Source organism: Aquila chrysaetos, chromosome 1, assembly GCF_900496995.4.
Source record: "Aquila chrysaetos chrysaetos chromosome 1, bAquChr1.4, whole genome shotgun sequence".
Taxonomy (NCBI): Eukaryota; Metazoa; Chordata; class Aves; order Accipitriformes; family Accipitridae; genus Aquila; species Aquila chrysaetos.
In genome coordinates, this window is record NC_044004.1 from 53,497,333 (window position 1) to 53,515,314 (window position 17,982).

The 17,982-nt window shown below is 41.5% G+C and overlaps 1 protein-coding gene across 10 annotated transcripts in view; it reads left to right on the forward strand.

Annotated features, from left to right (window-relative positions):
• Window positions 1-1,650: 1,650 nt before the first annotated feature.
• Window positions 1,651-17,982, forward strand: part of LOC115343791 (melanopsin-like) — a 48,133-nt gene continuing 31,801 nt past the window's right edge. For 3 of the 10 annotated variants that reach the window (XR_003924293.1, XM_030020264.2, XM_030020310.2), the window contains exons 1-2: window positions 11,999-12,121; window positions 15,585-15,791. Coding sequence is in view for 5 of the 10 variants with exons in the window: in XM_030020264.2 (XP_029876124.1) it covers window positions 15,736-15,791 (56 nt within the window). In the remaining 5 variants the exon portion in view is untranslated. Of the gene's footprint in view, window positions 1,670-3,164; window positions 3,306-7,951; window positions 8,074-8,483; window positions 8,609-9,000; window positions 9,112-11,996; window positions 12,122-15,584; window positions 15,792-17,982 lie in introns of those variants that run through there. The other 7 variants (XM_030020292.2, XM_030020272.2, XM_030020281.2 and 4 more) reach the window with 7 other exon arrangements.

The following is a 17,982-nucleotide window of genomic DNA, read 5'->3' on the forward strand; positions in this document are numbered from 1 at the left end:
TGTATTCCAGTTATAAAACTGAATGGTTCCAGTCATTCCTTGAATGATAGCAATACACTGTTCTGACTGATGGAGTGGGCAAGAGAGAATTGGATGATCTAGCTGGATTTTTTCCATCTCTGAATTTTTGGTTTCTCATTGTTCTACTCCTTTCTTTTGATCTGGAAATTAGTTTGAATAGAAGTATATGTTGCTAAGGTGTTTAAACCTCAGACACATGTGCCTTGCTGCCAGAGTGTACCTCTGACAGAGAAACATTTAGTTCCTTTTCTTTGTATCATTTGGGGAAAAGATGGGGAGAATACTTGGGAGCATTGGGAAAAGCTTAAAAAGAGTAAAAGAACTGAAGAATTTATTTAATACTGTTTCCCTGTTATGCTATGCAGCTATATTTCTTGAATTTAACTGTAGCAAAGTGTACTTTACAGTCTAACATTCCGTTATGTTTCTGAAAGAGAAAAAGATGTTTTCTTCTGTAGGCCAGCCTTCTCCTGAGCTGAACAGTCAGATGGAGAGTTCAAAATTGCAGTTGCCAGAAGAAATGATCAGTAAAGGCACGCTTAACTTCAGCAATGAATTATTCACTATATTAGGAAATTTTTTTTAATTGAAATGAATTTTTATCAAAGTGTGTATATGCATGCACATGCATGCAGGCATTCCCAGCAGTTTAGGGTGTATAATCTGACCTGTTTATAGCTCTAATCCAAAATTTTCTGTAACGTCTATGCATAAAATTGTGGTTTAAAAAAGCCACTCCATTTAAAATGTTTAAAAGAAATACGAAGCCTGTTTCAGATATACCTGAAATGGTCCTCAAAGTAGCCCGATGTAATTCACCACATCTGACAAAAATCTCCTTTTAGCCTGTTCTAATATCTTATTCCATCTGCTTCTCTCTCTGCTCTGCAGTTTTGAGCTTTGGGGAAGAGTATCTATCCCTGAAACCACCTAGAGCTCATAGCTGCTTTTACATTCTGACTATCCCTTGTTCACTGTGTGTTTGGGGAAAAAAGTTTAGCTCATTTCAAAGCTTTCTTCATGAATTATTTCTAGAGGAAGCAAAGCTTCATCTCCTTCTCGGGCAACACGTACCTTTGTGGTTTGGTTTCTGTAAGAAATGCGGGAAAGAAGCTCTGGAAGTAGCTCTTCTTGCTTATGCCTGTTGCAAAGGGAAGGAGGACACCAGCTGGTCACAAAAGCCCAGACACCTGAGTCCTGTACCAACTTCCTTCGTGGTATTTATTCATCAGGTCTCTTCATTTCTATGCTCTGCTTTTAGGAAAAGGGTTTGATCTTAAACGTTTGATCCTAGTGCAGTGCTGGTTTTGCAGTGATAGCTATTTTGCTGAAGAAGGTAAGTGCACCCTGATGACTTCTGTACCAGATGGGATAGGGATTACAGAAACCCATGTGGCATTAGACCAAGAAAAGCCCAGAAATGGGCTCAGTCCGTGACAGAGAAGAGATTACAGACCAGAGATTGTATGGTGAAGGGAAGAACAGGGTTTTGGGTAGCCTTTTTTTTGTTGTTTCTTCTGGAAAAAATGTGAATTTAAGTGTTAAATCTCTTTCTAAGGTGTTTCTTCTAAATTGTGCTTCTTTTTTTCTGGAGCAGAATTGAAGTTTGTGAAGATAAAAATCACAGAGGATATGGCCTGAAAGAAAGGTTGGATAATTCGAGTTTGTTTTTCTTTAATTTTAGCACCCGCATTTGAAAACCAGTCTCAGATTCACATGTCAAATTGTTATCCAGAAGGTATTACTGATGGCTTATTTTCAGAGCAGAGATGAAATTCAGGTTTCTTCTTGGCATAATACTACATTTATCCTGAAGCATCTAATTCGGTTACTGCACTTTATTGCTTTTGTTTTCTGAGGTAAGAATCAACAGTGGGTTTTGCCATTTCTTGAAGATATTTAGACAAGAATCTAAACAACATTTTAAAGGAGCTTGTGGTTTAAATTCCATTTTATTCAGGGTCAGCCTTTGTTTTAGGACAATATTGGGCCTAAAATAGATGAAGAAATTGTTACGTATTGGTCTTCGCATCATAGTACATCTTGAGAGCTTCTGAAATTTATTATTATCTCATACCCTTAATTTTAATGGGAACTGGATTTTTGTTCCCCTGGTTTGAGAGTTGACTGGTAGGAATAGATCACAACGAAGGGGCCTGCAGAGCTGGAACTGGTGTCTGATGACTGAGGTGCTATCTGTCAGGGCAAAGCTCAAGAAGGTCACATCACACGTGCTTCCATTGCCGCACTCTGCAAAGTGCCATAGTCAGAACACAGCAGACCATTACCTGTGAGCATACTGCCTAGCGCACGCAGAGCCGATGTCACCGTGTCACCAGGGACTGTCAGAGCTGTGTTAGGTGCCGTGGTGGATCCCCTGGAGCCGACACTTAACAGGGCAGAGCATTTTCTGCTAAGTGTTTGGGGCTGGGAGGTTGGGGCGGTAGCACGGCAGTTGCCCAGCATGTATTCCTTCTGGATTTTAACAGTTGTCCCTCTGGCTCTTCAAGGACGTGGCAGTCATAGTTACTTCACATCCAAGTATAAGCTTTCCTCCTTTAGCATATAGAAACCGAAGACTTATAAGGGCTTCCTTGTGTCTGCATGCCTCTTTTTTAAAACAGTGGTTGAATTAGGGAACCAATACCAAGTTTGGGTTTCTTTTTTTTTTACCTTATTACCAAGAGCCCTTGTAAGCGTTGATAGGACTCTGATGCATTCAGCTTCCGGGATGAAACTCTCCAGGCCAGCTTTTTACGCAAAAGGATTTTGTTTTAAGCATTTAAAGTGTGAAAATGTTTCCATTTATAGAAATAAGTCACCTTTGACCAGAAATGGAAAACTTCAGTATAGAAGATAACAGTACAACAAAAAAATGTCTGTGTGGCTGTCACTGCCATGACTTTGACAGCAAAAGTTGTGACTTCTAGGGTTTTTCCATAAGTTGTTGGAGAAAACTTTGTGATGGAATGAGGCTAGAGGAAAACTTGTGAGCTAGTAAAAAATCAGAATGTCTTTCCTGTGGAAAATTCTGGTATCACAAAATGTGTTTTTCAGCCAAAATGAGTGTTAAAAGTAAAAAAATACTGTATTTTGTTGACTAAAATTTTGTCAAACACTGATAATTTGGGGTTGGTTTACAGGACTGGTAGCGCAGCAAAGCTGTTGATCTGAGGACCCTGTTCCAGGAAAGGTCCATTTCCATCCCAGCTCAAACAGTCTTTCTAGAGGTTACATAACAGTGCTAGAGGCAGCAAATAAGAGCCAGGATTCCTGTCCCCCAGGTGAGTGTCTCCCCAGAGGACTATGAAGTTGAATTCTTCTTCCCTTGCCTTCTGGCCCTTTGACACTTGCATTTCTTCCTCTGCCATTGTCTGTCTCCAACAGAGATAACGCTCTTTGGCTGTGGCTTGGTGCTGAGGCCCTTGTCCTGGGAGGCAGGAGCTTCAAAGGCCATGAAGACTGTAAGACATGGCTAAAAATCGTCTGCTATACCTAAGAAAATGAATGTTTTCACCTAAGGAACAAGATTGGGAGTGGATCTTGACTGGGTTCTTCTTTCCACAGAAAGGACTGTAGGAAAGGATGAACCTGAGATGAAAAATCATGGCTGAGTCCTGCTAACTTACTCCTGCTGGTGGAATAAGGGGATAGGAGGGATATCAACCCCTATGGGGTAAGGGGAAGGAGGCTGGGAGAAGGAGAGAGGAATTATGCTGAAGCCCCTGTTCCAGCAGAGGCCACTGCCTTGGGTACCTCTAGCTTCTCCCTCTCAGAGTCACAGCAAGCAAGGGTTTCTGTAGGCTTGGCATAGTCAAAGTAGAATGAAATGCATAATTAAATTCTACCATTGGCATTAACATATGCCCTCTGTTAGTGTGGGAGGAGAAGAAAAGGGTCAAACTTTTATAGCTTTACACTTTTGCTAGTGAGATGACCTGTAGATAAGACGTATCCTGGATAAGCAGTGCCACGTCTTCTTTTTTGTCCCTTGTGAACAAACTGAGACATGCATTCTAGTCCTGTGATTGAGTCTAACCCATGCCTTGATGTTAACTGGCTTCATTCATATCCAAATCTTAGATCATACTTTAGATGTTCAGAAATTGAAAAATTGTTGGGTTTCCATGGTGACTAACCCTACCTGAGAAGCACTTGACTGGGCAATTTCTTGAGAGCTTTTCCAAGCCCTTAAGTTTCTACAGTTCTCTCATTCACAAGACAAGCTGGCCTGGCCCATGCTAACTCTTTGTTTTCCTTTGCAATTAAAATGTTTCAGCTACCATGTGAAATATGTGAGACTTTTCAGAGGTGTCAGAAGCTCAGTAGCATGACACTGAGTGTTTGCACTGCAGTTCATAACAATCCCAAGATTAATTCCCAGATCAACCTTATAGCTACTTTAAACCAGTGGAAGATATGGACTGCTAAATTAATCCGTTTTGCTCATTGGCATATGATTCTGTTTCCACTTTTTATTTCACTCTTCCTTATTCTACAGCTCAAAACACATTTCCAAACATGCCTCTGTGCCATCCCAAATTGAACATGTGACTGTAGATTATCCATCAATCTTTGACAGCCTGGAAAGGGCTTTGGATGCTATTTCTTTTCCTTTTAAAGCTAGAATATACCAGTTCAGTGGCCGTGTATTTCTCTTTCATTACACTCTCTTCTTTCTGCCAGTTTTTTGTTGGGGTTTTTTGGGTGGGGCTTTTTTTGTTGTTGGTTTTTTTTTTTTTTTTTTTTTTTTTTAAATAATCATGCTCGTCCTATTTTGTACTCTTCAGTGATCATAGCATGGGTGGCCACAAGTATGGCCATAATTCCTTAAAAGGACTGAGTTCTCTGACATGACTGTAAGAGAGGGGGAGTGTGAAACTCTCTCCCATCCCACTGAATCTGTAGCCTGGAGGAGCTTTTTGGTGCAACTCTGCTTCCTCTGCCATTCTAGATAATAGTCGTTAATGTACACTGAATTTAACCTGCTTTGCTACTCTGTATTGCTAGCGTTCACAGATTTCGGAGGAGCTGGTCAGGCAAGCTGCTGTCAGACCCATGTGCCCCAGGAAGCAGCACGTGTGAATTGTCTGTTGGATGTGAAACACCTTTGAACCTCGCTGTGTTGCCAGAAATAATGTTTTTTTCTGGAGTGCCTATGTTCAGCCTGCAGTGAAAGAAAGATGACCTTGGTGAAGGCTCAGATCAAAATTGACTGTTGCAGTGTCCAGCGCCTCTTGATTGACAACTGGGTCTGTCTTTGTGCCTGGATGTTTACAGTCAATCTCTGCTCTCTCCCTGTCCGATGAATATAACACTCAAGCGTTGCAAGGAGGGGGGCTGTGGGCTGTGAAAGCACCTTGCGTGGAGGCGGGTGCCCCAGGGAGCTGGCTCGTGAGAATGCCTGCCCTGGGCATGGCAGGTCTGCAAGATCTGTGATAAAGTCTTCATTACCAGTGGTAACTGGAGAAATACTAGCAGACTTTTCCCAACAACCGCTCAATCCAGGATTCAGCACCAGTTCCAGCTGTTGACAATTATACTCTCCCTGTAGCTTTGCTTAGATGCGGTGTTTGTCACAACAGATCTAACCTGTTAAACAGATACTGCTTTTTGCTCCCGCAGGGATGCCTTTAGTGACAGATAAAATTATTTCAGTGTAAGGTAGATAATGTCCTTCAATTTGTTAAATTTGCCAATTGCTTTGGGAGCCTCTGGGATGGAAAGCGTCATAGAAATTTAAAGTGCTATTACTCATCCTAAATGACTCTGCTCCATTTTCTAAAAAAAAAAAACAAAAAAAGATGTATACTTCTTTCCTGCGCTTTGTTCAATGTTTGGTTGGTTTCTCTGAGTCTCCACATGGAACTACTACCATTAGTTCCTTAGCCTAGGATCTCAACTACCCTCAGAAAGGACATTTTTCTGACCTTTGTTAGGCAGTTATTTACTTTATCTACTTCCCTAGTTACTTTAGCAATCTGTTTTCTGTGGCTAATTTTAATGCACTGATTTTCAGTGCATTTTACTCAAATACATCATGAGTTTAAGCATGCAAATGCAGTTCCTAATGCTCAGTGAGTCCAAATACTTTGTCTGGTTGTACTCACTTGATTGATTTACTGTATTTTCCCATGTCCCAGGATTAATTACAAACAGCTGAAAAAGAAAGTACTGACAAAGAACTAATCTTGGTGTGAGTGCAGGGAAAAGAGCTGTGTGAGACAGCAGTCCAGTAAGCCTCTAGCTGGAGGCTTAGTTGCACCTAAACGCTGTCATTCATGGAGCCAACTCAAACTATCAATCCAAACCCTGTCAGTCTAAACAAGTCTGAAGCTTGAAAAAGTTTGCTTTAGTTGGCATTTAACTTCCCCTTGGCATCCAGTTCTTAGCTTTAGAGTATCTTACACAAAATAGGGTTCATTCTGAGTCTAGCTCTGTGAGGTATTGTGTGTAGTGGCCTGACCTCAGAGAAGTTTCAGCTCCAACTTGCAGATGTACGAGTGAACAACAACATAAGCAAAGCAAGCAGTTCCTAAGAAAGGACATCTGAACAGTTTGTCAGGTCTTTCATTGTTTTAGAGAGCACCATTTCCACATTTCTGTAAGTAAAGAAAAAAAGTGGGTGTTAGAGGGCTGATAATTTCTCATGCGGCCTCTGTTGTCGTCTTAAAAAAAATTTAAAATACATTAGTGATAAAATATGCTATCAGCCAACAAATTGTGAATCTACAGGTTCTGAACCTGCAAAGATAGTTATAGTACTTCTGAAATCGTGTATAAATTTTCCCCTGAAAGCCAATGTTTATGGAAAAAGTTGTAATGTAAGCAAAAACTTTATGCCTCATGATACATCTAGAACATCAACATAATATTTTTAAAGGTGACAAAGGTAACTTAATGGATCACATAATTTAGGTAATAGAGAGATGCAATGAACAAAGAAAATAATAACTATGTAACTGTTACAATGTCTAAAGTCTGTGTCATTTGGTGGATTTGAGCTTGGAGCATATAAAGCAATGGAAAAAACTGTAGTTTGCTTCCAAACCTATCTGCAACCAGCAGATCACAGAGATCAAGTCAACAGGTGGACCTGAAAAATAAAATGTCAAGATGCCAAGGTACATCTGACTGTAAGAGACAGCAGCTAATACTGATCTTTTATTTTACTGGGCATCTTTGGAGGAGGAAAGTAGAACCTCTCAAGTCAAATAATTGAATAGAAATAAGGTGGTTCAATAAGGAATGAAAACCAAGGATGAATTAATAATGACCAACATAAAATACCAATATCTAAACATTTATGTATGACAATGATACCATAATTTTGGCTTTTACAATACAGTGTATAAAAGCATATTGTGTTTTCACTGAAGCACGTATTTTTTTTAATTTTTTTTTTTTCTGTTCTGGCACATTATTCATTTTATTGTAACATATCCATCATGTCTTTGGGATATTAAATGCCAAAGCAAACTTTGTTTTTAAAATCTAGGTCTCCAATTTAGAAAGTTCTGCTGTATTCCCCAGCATTTACAGATTATGTATGGTATATGTTCGCCATACTTGTGAGTTTTATGTTTGTAGTTGAATTTCTATCATCTTTAAAATCATCAGTTAAAAAAGCTAATCTGTGGGCAGAAAAAATCTTAAGGTTCTCCTGCAAAGCTGTGACCACTGTCATGCCCCAGATGGAGGGGGGACATAAGTCCCTTGAATAACATGTTTAAATTGTTATTTCTACTGCTCTCTGTACTACTTTGAGACTTTTTTCTCCAGACAAAGCTCAATCTCACAAATCCTCTCCATTCATGTCTTTTAAAAGGGGAACTCTGAAACCAATTATGTTGAAAATATTGTCAATGCATTGAAGAAAAAAAATATAGGAATAGAAATGTAACTATTTTTGTGATGTCTTTCTGGCCAGAGTGTAAGAGAAAGAGGCTCTCGAAGAGCATGCCTGCCATCAGATCCCTGCCCTTTTCATCACCTTTCAGCGCCTCTGAAGAGTTCAGCTTTACAAACATGACACCAACAAGATGCCGTGAGGTAAGAAATTCCTGTGCCCCATTTGGTGCCGTTCACTTTATTTTCTGTGGTTATTCAAGCGCCTCCAGGACAGGCGATGCTTGAATGTTGAGGCATAAGCTGCAGATGAAATTTCAGTAACTCCAGGGTGAGTCGCTGGGAAGCGGCCACGTTTTATACCCAGTCCCCGTTCCTTGACAGCCCTGCAAGAAACCCAGCTGTGGGTTTAGGCGCGTGGCTGCTCACACGTGCAGCAGGGTAAAGCCACCCTAACCCGGCCGTGGGGGTCCGTGGGCCGTGGGGATGGAGCGCAGGGCACGCAAGGAGAAAGCCAGAGCCGGGTTTGACCAGCCAGGAGAGGCGAGGGGGGGGGGGAGCGGGGGGTGCCCGGCTGCTGTTTTCAGCCACCTAAGGGGGGGTTGCAGGGAAGGCAGAGCCAGGCTCCTGGCAGCAAAAGCATAAGAGGCCACGGGTGCGAGTCGCTGCGAGGGAAATCCCAGACGCCGCCCTCCGTCCCTGGCTGCCCACACTGCCCGCCCGGGACCGCGGGGAGCAGGTACGGAGCAGGCAGAGCCCTGGGCACTGGCTGCCCAAGGATGCCCAGCCTCGGGGGTGGTACCCTTGGGGGCTCGGGATGCTCCCGGGATGGGCTGGGCACAGGTAGCTGGCTGGGATACCCCGGAGACTAGCTCCTCTGGGTGTCCATCCCTTAAAAACAAAAACAAAAACAAAAAAAAAGAAAAAGGAAAAATATTTTTTAAAACTGTGGGGTATTTGTTTGGCTTTTTTTTTTTTTTTTTTAAGTCATCTTTTTGCACTTGAAACAGTCGTGGTGGGGCCAGTCAGGCTGAATAACGGGATCGGTGGTTTGTGGGGGGCTAGCGCTGCGGTTCAGTATACTCCCGGAGCTGTCAGGCTGGGAGCGGAGGAGGGCTTGCTTGCGGGTGGCTTTTTAAACCCTGGGATTTCAAAGGCTCCTCGGGATGAGTCGCAGCTCGGCAGTCCTGCACAGGGCGGTGGTGCAGAGGGAAGGGAGATGCTTTCGGCTGAACCCAAAAAGTACGTGCCAGGAGGAAGGCTTCAGAAAGTGGGAGCTGGGCAGGGAGAAGGGAAGGGAGCATTTCTTTTCTGCTTTGTTTTCTAAGGAATGGTTTAAATTAATTGCTTCTCCTTTAAAAGAAAAAAAAACCCCAACTCTCATTGAAGTTGTTTTGATGTAATTAATTTTGATTTATTTTTTTGTGCAGCTGACCCAGCTCTCCCCAAAGGGAAATGTATTTTCTTTCTGCTGTTTTGTTTAGATTTTTAGGATGCATTTGGAGTTTGGTTGATGGGAAAACTGGCTATGCAGTGGAGGATGTAGCAGGTGATTGCTTACGATGGTACTTGTTGCGTCATCAAGATCTACTTGATTAAACCTTATTGTGATCTGGTCATTAACAGCAGGAAAACTTCAATGAAAAAGGAAATATAAATGAAGTCCTAAAGCAGATTTCAGAGTTGTTATCCTTTTGTGGAGCCGATTAATGTAATGTAAAGTGACCTAAATGAAGTGCTGTTTATTGTTTATATGTTTAGCTAGGATTATTTGAAAACATTCATAAAGAAAAGAGGATTTTCTTGTGCATTGCAAATTAGTTATGATGATTTGGGGCAGAAGACTGAGATAGGTCAGCAAACTAAATATGAAGAATTTGTGTAGCCCTGTTGTCATAGCCCCCCACCCCTGTATACCCCTGACCTTATACCATTACAATACTTTGTATAGATAAAAGATCTATAGATAGAAGATTTCCTCCTAAATCTTTGATAACTTGCCTGGGCTTAATTTCATTAGCCAGCCCAGCCCTGGCATTCAAAGAAGTCTACCAAGAATATTTGTTTCTTCTTCTAGTCTTAAGAATGGAAGAGAAAGGGTTATGGGAATGATATGGGAGAAACTCCAGCTTGGGAAGGAAGCTGTGGATGTCATCTCATTGCAACAGGTCATTGTCCTGGAATAAATCAGAAAGAAAAAAGTTGGGCAAGCTTTTTATACAGTCCTCTTAAGTAATAAATAAGTGGCAAGTGAACAGGAGTTTGAGCATGTAACTCCAAATTATTTAAATGCACTGAGCGCATTCTGGCACTGCTGAAGGTCTTCACTTTTAATTGATTTTCTCTTTTAAATCACATCTTTATCATGGTGGTTTTGTGGGTTATTTTTGCTGTTAAACTTTCTCTGAAGTTTCATAGGAAGTCCAAGATCTGTTCCCTGTCATTACATACTCACCCAATTTTTAACTACTTCGCATTCTGTATTACTCTCTCTTGACATAAACTTAGCTGTTCAAAAACATGTGTATGTGCAAATATAACTCAGTAAGTTGATCAAGGGATTTAAAGTAGAAATTTTTTTGACATTGTTTGACTGCCTTCAGAGGTTGCAATTTATCCCCCCCAGGATGTCCTGTACTGTCAACGTGCTGATGTGCTGGGGTGCTAGCCTGCAGAAAGAGTGTGACTGCTGAAGATGTTGTGGTTAATCTGGCAGTCCTTGGCCAAGCAGAGTTTGAAGCAGAATTCGTTGCACATGCCAGACTGGGCCCAGAATAGAAATGTGTGTCTGCGTATCATTGCAGGTGATTAAATGAGGCTGATAACATTCCCGAACCACCAGAGCATGACAAAGCAATGTTAATAGATGAGGTGATTCAGCCCTTGGTATCAATGTACCCAAGACTTTCTCAAAGATATGCAAACATAACAAGAAACATGGAATTGCAAGACATTGCAGCTGCAATACAAGCCAAGCTCTCTGAGCCCTGAAAAGTAGGAAATCTTAGTATACCGGTACAAGTGAATTGAAGGAGTTACTCATAATGCAGCTGAGAGGCAACAGTCAGGCTGACTTGCACAAACTGGTTGCACTCTACTAAAGCGCTCAAGAATATGGCCACTAGACACCTTTTATAAATACTGTGATGAGGACAGTCACCCTGGGAAATATTGAAATAAAAAGATGTTGTTCAAACTTCACGTGCAGCTTTGGTAGATACTGGCACTTGAGAGCATGCTTAGCAAGTAGATAACTACCCGGATGGTAGTCAGTAGTTCAACACGTGAGGTGACACACGCAGAATGCATGGCATGGTTCGAGTATGCGGACTTGAGCTGCTGTGCAGCTGGATCACTATGTACGCCTCTGGGGCAGCCTGCTGTAGTGAGGTCTGAGCCTGGAGTCACCGGCTCTCCTGCTGACAGCAGACCCAGGGAATGGTATCAGCTGCTTTGTTTGACAGCATTTGCAAAGTTGAAACATACCCTAGCAGAAAGCCCAAGAAATAGGGAGATGGACCCTTCTGATGTTTGCCCGTTTGCGAACGGACAGAGCACTGCAAGAGGCTGCTGAGTTTAATAGAGGATGCAGACCAGAAGACTTGAATGTCAGGTGGGGGTATGTGCCTGATGCCTATAGAAATTTACTGACTGCCATCAGCACAGCTGTGCTGCTAACAAAATGACTGGCTAGATGAAACCAAGTCCGACCTGATGGCATTATGAAAGGAACAACGTTTAAACAGCTACAGCTAGTCTAGGGCTAATGGAGCAACAGGAGGGAGCCTGCTTTCTTTGTGCCCTGTTAAGTTAGCAATGCCTGGAAAACAACTTGATCGCAAGTGAGAAGGAAGTTTATTTGTTTATCTATAGAAAAAGACAAAGTACTTCCATTGAACTTTCTGCAAAGGATAACTCTAGTGATCAATAAATTACTTGCCCTTTTTTTTAGAAAGAAGAAATATGCATAGTTTCTATGATTTTTATACTGAAACTTGTGCTAATATTCAAATAATGTAGCTGACTAAACCTTCACTGTGATAGAGAAAGAGTGAACATGGTTTAGAAACATGCAGTGCTGGCCTCACCATGCCCTCGCTGACATAAAAGGCCCCTCCCTCCATGGCATTGCAGTAAACCATTGCACAGAAGATGAACATTAGCAAATGAAGGTTAGCGGTGACAGCAAGAGCACCAGGGAGCCCCTGGATTAATGCTGGTGCTTTGGAAAACTCTAGTGGTGCTGCTGCAGGTAAGTGCCAGTCTGTTACTCCTAAAGCAGCTGCTGAGGAAAGACAGGTTGTCTCAAATGCTGGAGGGCTGCAAGATCTGCAGTATTTGCAGTCCCTCCTCAACAGTGCAGGAGGTACTGCTGATGGTATCCTGGATGATGCTTCAGGAACCTTAGATAATCCATTTGCAATAGTATTATTTTGTATTCAGCCGTAATGACTTTACAAGTGCTGTGAAATTGCTTTTCAACTCTGTTATTAGCTCAGTGTTTACGGTTTGATCACAACAAAACTAACAGCAATAAACTACTGTTAAAGTTCAATACGAGTTTGCAATTAACAGTAACTATTTGTTTTCAATGTGGAGAAATCTTAAATTAGTATCTTGCTTACCCCCACAGCTGTTGTGTGCGGATTGTCCCTTCACCCCTTTTTCCATGGGGAGATGTTCTTTAGGGCAATGCTTTTCTGGAGTTGGGTGGACAGAGAAAGGGCCAGTGTGGGCTTAATTCTAGTATGAACATGACTAGAGACACACACAATACTTTTTTAGACTTAATTTTGTTCGTTTTGTGAGATTCTCTGGTGCATATTACTTTGCTGGCATGCTTATATGCTTTTTAAAAATAAAGGTTCAGAAGGAGCTAGTTTTTTCTGAGATGAGAGGTAGGGCTCTGCAGAAAAAAACTTGTGGAGACTCCCTGAAGCTTTCTGACTTGGCACAGTAAAAACAGGTTTGAACCTCACCAGCTTATGGGCTTCTCTTTTTGTAAAATGGCACTTTCTCCTTAACTCAGAAAAGAAAGCTGCCTTGTGCTGAGATTTTCTTTTCTGGTAGTTCATCACGGTTCCAAGCTGATGCTGCAAAGGCAATGTAGGGGTTGTTTCAAATGCACCCCATACCTGGAGATTATTGTGAAGGTGAGAGGAAGATGATGTTTCCTAATATAGATGTGCTAAAACTTTTGTTACCCTTTGTAGAGTCTTGAAAAGTGGTCTGCAGAATTAAAACAAGAGACTGCATTAAAACAACTACATCGTCCCTATTTTCAGTGTGCTACACATGGCAGTGGAGAGGGAAAGGATGAAGCTCCTTCACTGCTATATCAAAGTTGTCTTGATGTTTCTCCAGATCAAAGTAAAGGCACTTGCTTTTGTGTGAAATATTGTTACTTCGTCCGAGATGAGCACTGCCATGAGACAATTAAGTTCGCTGAGAGATACAGAAGTTGCTTTTAATATACATACTTACTCCCACCAAACGTGTCAAAGCATGCTCTGTTATTTTAGTATTTTATAAATCTGGGAGTCTTTTGATTGCTGTAATTTCTCTCCAATTATGCCCATGTTGCAGTTCCTTATTAGCTTGCTGGTGCTGCTTCAATCTTTCTCTGAAATAAGTCTTCAGTACTGCAGTAGCTTGCTAATCATAAATGGAGTTGCCAGTTTCACTTGCTCATTGGACGTTGGTCTGTTTGTTCCTTTAGCAAGGCTAAATCCACAAGGAATTCATAAGTGCTTCACCCTGCAGGCGACTAGAAAAGCAATGACCTCCTTCCTGGATGAGAGTTTGTTTTACTCTTGTTTTGGAGCGTTAAGGGAGGTTGCGCTACTGCCGGATGCTTTCATCTGGCAATAAAGATTTGCCTTTCAATGCAGAGATGGGTCATCTTGAATATATCTCACCTGATAATTTCTTTCTCTTCCCAGTCATCTCCATTATCTCCATTACCTGTGGTGGCTAGGTGCTTTATTCTAAACAGAGTACTCAGAGTATCTAGTGGGAATCTGTCAGACTAAAATGCATAGGCCATTGAACTAAACAATGTATTAGCGGTCCAGTTACATTCTCTAAAATTAATCGTAAAATATTCCAAAGCTAGATTTTGATGATACTTGGGCATCTAACAGTGCAGATAAACACCAAAGAGTATTTTCAACAACACAGGAAAAGTGGTGTATTGCCACCAGTGCAATCAATAGGTGTGAAGTGCTTAAAAACCTCTGGAAATCTATCTTTTCGTGCCGGACTCAAAGCCACAGGAGAAAAAACTGTTACAAATGAAGTGGAGCACTTACTGCACCCTTCCTACCCCAAAAATATGGTCCCTGTACAGATTATCTATTGAAGTTAGTCTACAGCGTCTGGGTGCAAAAGGTGCATAAAGGTTCATTTGGCTTTTGTTGTCTGTCCCCAGTTCCTGTGAAAGTAAAAGAAGGTAGGTAGGAAGACTTTCAATTTACTGACACAGCATACCTGTCCTCAAGTAACTGAAATAATATTTCATTTTACTTACGGCTTAAGCCCATATTTTTTAACTGTACGTCTTCAAGGGTTTTATTCCTGGCATCATGGAGTATTTTAGGTTGCCAGGGTGGTCGTCAAGTCCCACCTCCTGCTCCAAGCAGGGCTAACTTCAACATTTTTACATTCTCTATGGATGAAGACTGTGCAGCCTTTCTGGGCCCCTGTTTCTGTGCTTCACCAATCTCACTGAAAACTTTGCCTGCTGTGACTTGTGTCTGTTGCCTCTTGTCTGTTCACTGTGCACCTCTGGGAAGAGTATGGCTCTGCTTTCTGCATACCCCCCTTCCATGCACAGAGGAATATTAAACAGAAGCAAACAGATATTACATGGAAATAATCCTCAGCTTAGAGTGATTAGACATTTCTTTGATCTAAACAGAAACTGAATGCTACAGTGTTCATACTAATATTACAATTGTGCTTGAAGTTAGCAGATTGAGAATGTGCACTTGCTGTATTCCCCATGTTCTTCCCCTAAAAGCATCTGTTGCCAGACACCATCAGGTGTAAGATATGGGAGTTGGTGGGCCTCTCATCTGACTACTTTTAGCAGTTTTCATGTTCCTAAATGTACGTGACGGAATAATGCAAATGGCATGAAGAAGCTGGGGGGGGGGGGGTGGGGTGATTTAAAGTGCCCTCCACCCCCACCCTACCAACCATGACCAAAATTTCTTGTTGAAATATGGAAGTTACCCTAGTTGGCAAAGAATGTCTCTGGTTTCAGGCCTTCAGTTAAGAATATTTCCTGCAGAAGAAAAATCAGTTTGTTTATAAATAGGGAAGTGTAGATAGTGAGATGGTTTCTTTGGTAAAAGTGCAGTTCTTTACGCTCAGCTAGTAAAAATTGTACATAAAACTTCACTGAAATGCAGTTAACAGAGGGAGGGTATTTCTACTATTATCATTGTGCTTTCTTCATCATTCACCACACTTCATCATAGGTGACAGAATAGAAAGAATACAGAGGAGGGAATCCAGCAGGAACCAAGTGACCACACTGATGAAAAATATTAGCTATATGCATTTTTAAAAGTAGCATCAGAAAGACTATATAGGATTAGTATAAGTTATTAACATCTTGCCTTAACTGGTTTATTAGAGTGTGTTTTCATTTTGTAATCACCCTTTGAAAAGCTGATGTCAGCTGATGATTTTTTTTTTTTTTTCCACAGTCCTGAAAAATAAGCACATGTTTTCATGGGATCTGTTTAAAATGGAAGGCTCACTTCTCAGAGCAGTTTCCGCACACAGATCTTCTGGCAGCAGCTGAGTGGGTCTCCCCAGGCAGCAGAACAGTGCAATGAAAAAACTATTGACGTCTAGATGAGATGCATGAAGCCAGAGGTGGCTGGTGAAGGATTCACTCTCAGTTATCAACAGTAAGGAAGAAAATATTCTCTTTTTTTTAAAATAAAATATAAAAGTCTAGCAGTCCAGAAGCCAGAGTATATGTTCAAGCTCTTTGAAACCTCAGGGCAGGATGTTATATCCAGTGGCACAGATCAGAATTTCAAAATGTGGTGCCAACATTTGAGGATGGACAAAGACATTTCTTCATGTGCTCATGCTAAAACCAGCAACGTGAGCATCACCCGGCAGTCGCGCTCGCTGCTGCTCGGCCTGAAGCCTGGGGCTGGAGGAGCAGGAGAGGGCTTGGTGCAGGCAGGCGATGGGTACTGCTGCACCGCATTGCCATCAGTGAACAGTGGCAGCCCGTGAAATTGGTTTTCATGTGTGGTGGGCAGGCTGGAGTGGGGGCATCCTGGTCAGAGGCATCCATGGCTGGTGGAATGGGAGCGGCAGTCGTCTGGCAGCCTGGGATGAGCAAAATGGACCATGATGAGCTGCAGGAGCTCAGAGGAGGTGGAGAGGGGAGAGCAGCTCAGGTGAAGAGCCCGTGTTATGCCAAAGGGTTACAGTGCCAGTGGTTCAGAGCACTCTTGCCACCAAGTGGCAAACGTAGAATAAAGGGATTTCTTTTTTTAGGTGAACTTCGTGTGATTATCAAAGAGCTGCAGTTAGCAGTAAGATGCTCAGAAGGACAAAAATAACCTATGACAGTATGATGCGTAATAAGATAAAAACTTAAATATTTGCTGTAGCGTATAAATGATTTCTCCCTGAAGACTGCAAAATTTCTTATATTGAAGGAAATAACTCCGATATCATGTTTTGACTACACATGCTTTTCTTTAACGTGCTCTAATGCTCTAAAAAATATATCCTGAGATTTCTGCCTACTGCTTTGTTGTTGCACTGTCCTAACAGTTATCCAGTCCCTCTTGGCCGAACAAATATGCACTGAACTGTAATAGTCCAGCTAATTTTGATGCAGTGTTAGCATTGATTAGATTGTTCAGCGTGCTGCCTGCCTAAGCACACATAGCTTGTGTTGTAATTTGAGGTGCATTGGGACATAGTATCAGATAATTTCGAAGGCATTTATGGGCAATGGGACAATATGGTGAGTGTCTTGGGGGTCATGTTAAGGATTGGCTGTGCTGGTGTGCAAGCCTGTGAGAGATGAGGAGGGGAAGATGGACTGAGCCCTCAACTCGATTGAGTATTAACAGCTTCTGGTAGTGGGCATTTATTTGCTTGTTTTTCAAAAACATTTAAGTCATGGTTGAATTTGATTCTGTTAGGTTTTGCGCTCTCAGGTTAGATTTGGATGTGTTTAAATAGAACATAAAATTTCTGTAGAGGAAAATTTTTTGAAGACCTGGTTAATGTTACCTTCTTGATTATACAAGTACACCAGTACTGGAACAGAAATGCCCTCAGAAAACATGCCTTTGGTATCTTGCTTTAAAACTTTCAGGTCTTGGAATAAAAATCTATTGCCTCAAGGTTTGATTATAGTAACTCGGATTAAGGCAGGGGAAAAAGTATGCTAGGTACTTGCCAGTGCTTCCCCACAAAAACAAGGGAGTGAGTAACACAGTGTTCCTCCCAAGGCCAGGTTGTGCAGGCACACTGAGTCGAATAAATTGTAAAACTTCAAGTAAGCCATCATGTTTGCTAACCCCTGCCCAAGCGGTGCAGAGAGTGCTCAAGCTGGAACTCAAGCCAGCTTGTTTTTCAGCTGGGCTGATTTTTCTGTTGTTTTCTTTTCTTTTTTTTTTTTTTTTTAAACTCAGAGAAGCAAATGTGTCTTTTATCCCTGATTTCAGTGGTGTGGCTGGCGATGTACATAGAAAGCAATGTCCATGGGCTTTCCAGAATAGACTTTACATTTTAAGGTTCTTTTAGTCAGTCTCTAGAGAGATGAAAATATGCCTTAGATAGCTTTGTAACAAGCAGACAGATATTAAAACTTATTTATTTTCACTTTTATTGTTTACTTCTGATTGCTGTATTATTCTCATGTGAATAATTTTTATATCGTGTCTTAATTATAAAACATATGAATTATTAATACCCCTTGCTTACATTGACTCATAAGGCTGGATACGTGGACATCTGAGTTTGCCTACCTAGTTGAGTATATAAGTGGTTTATTCTCACGATACTGAGAACTTGATTGGGTTTTGATGGTTTTCTCTTTGGGGTTTTTTGAGATTTTTCCAC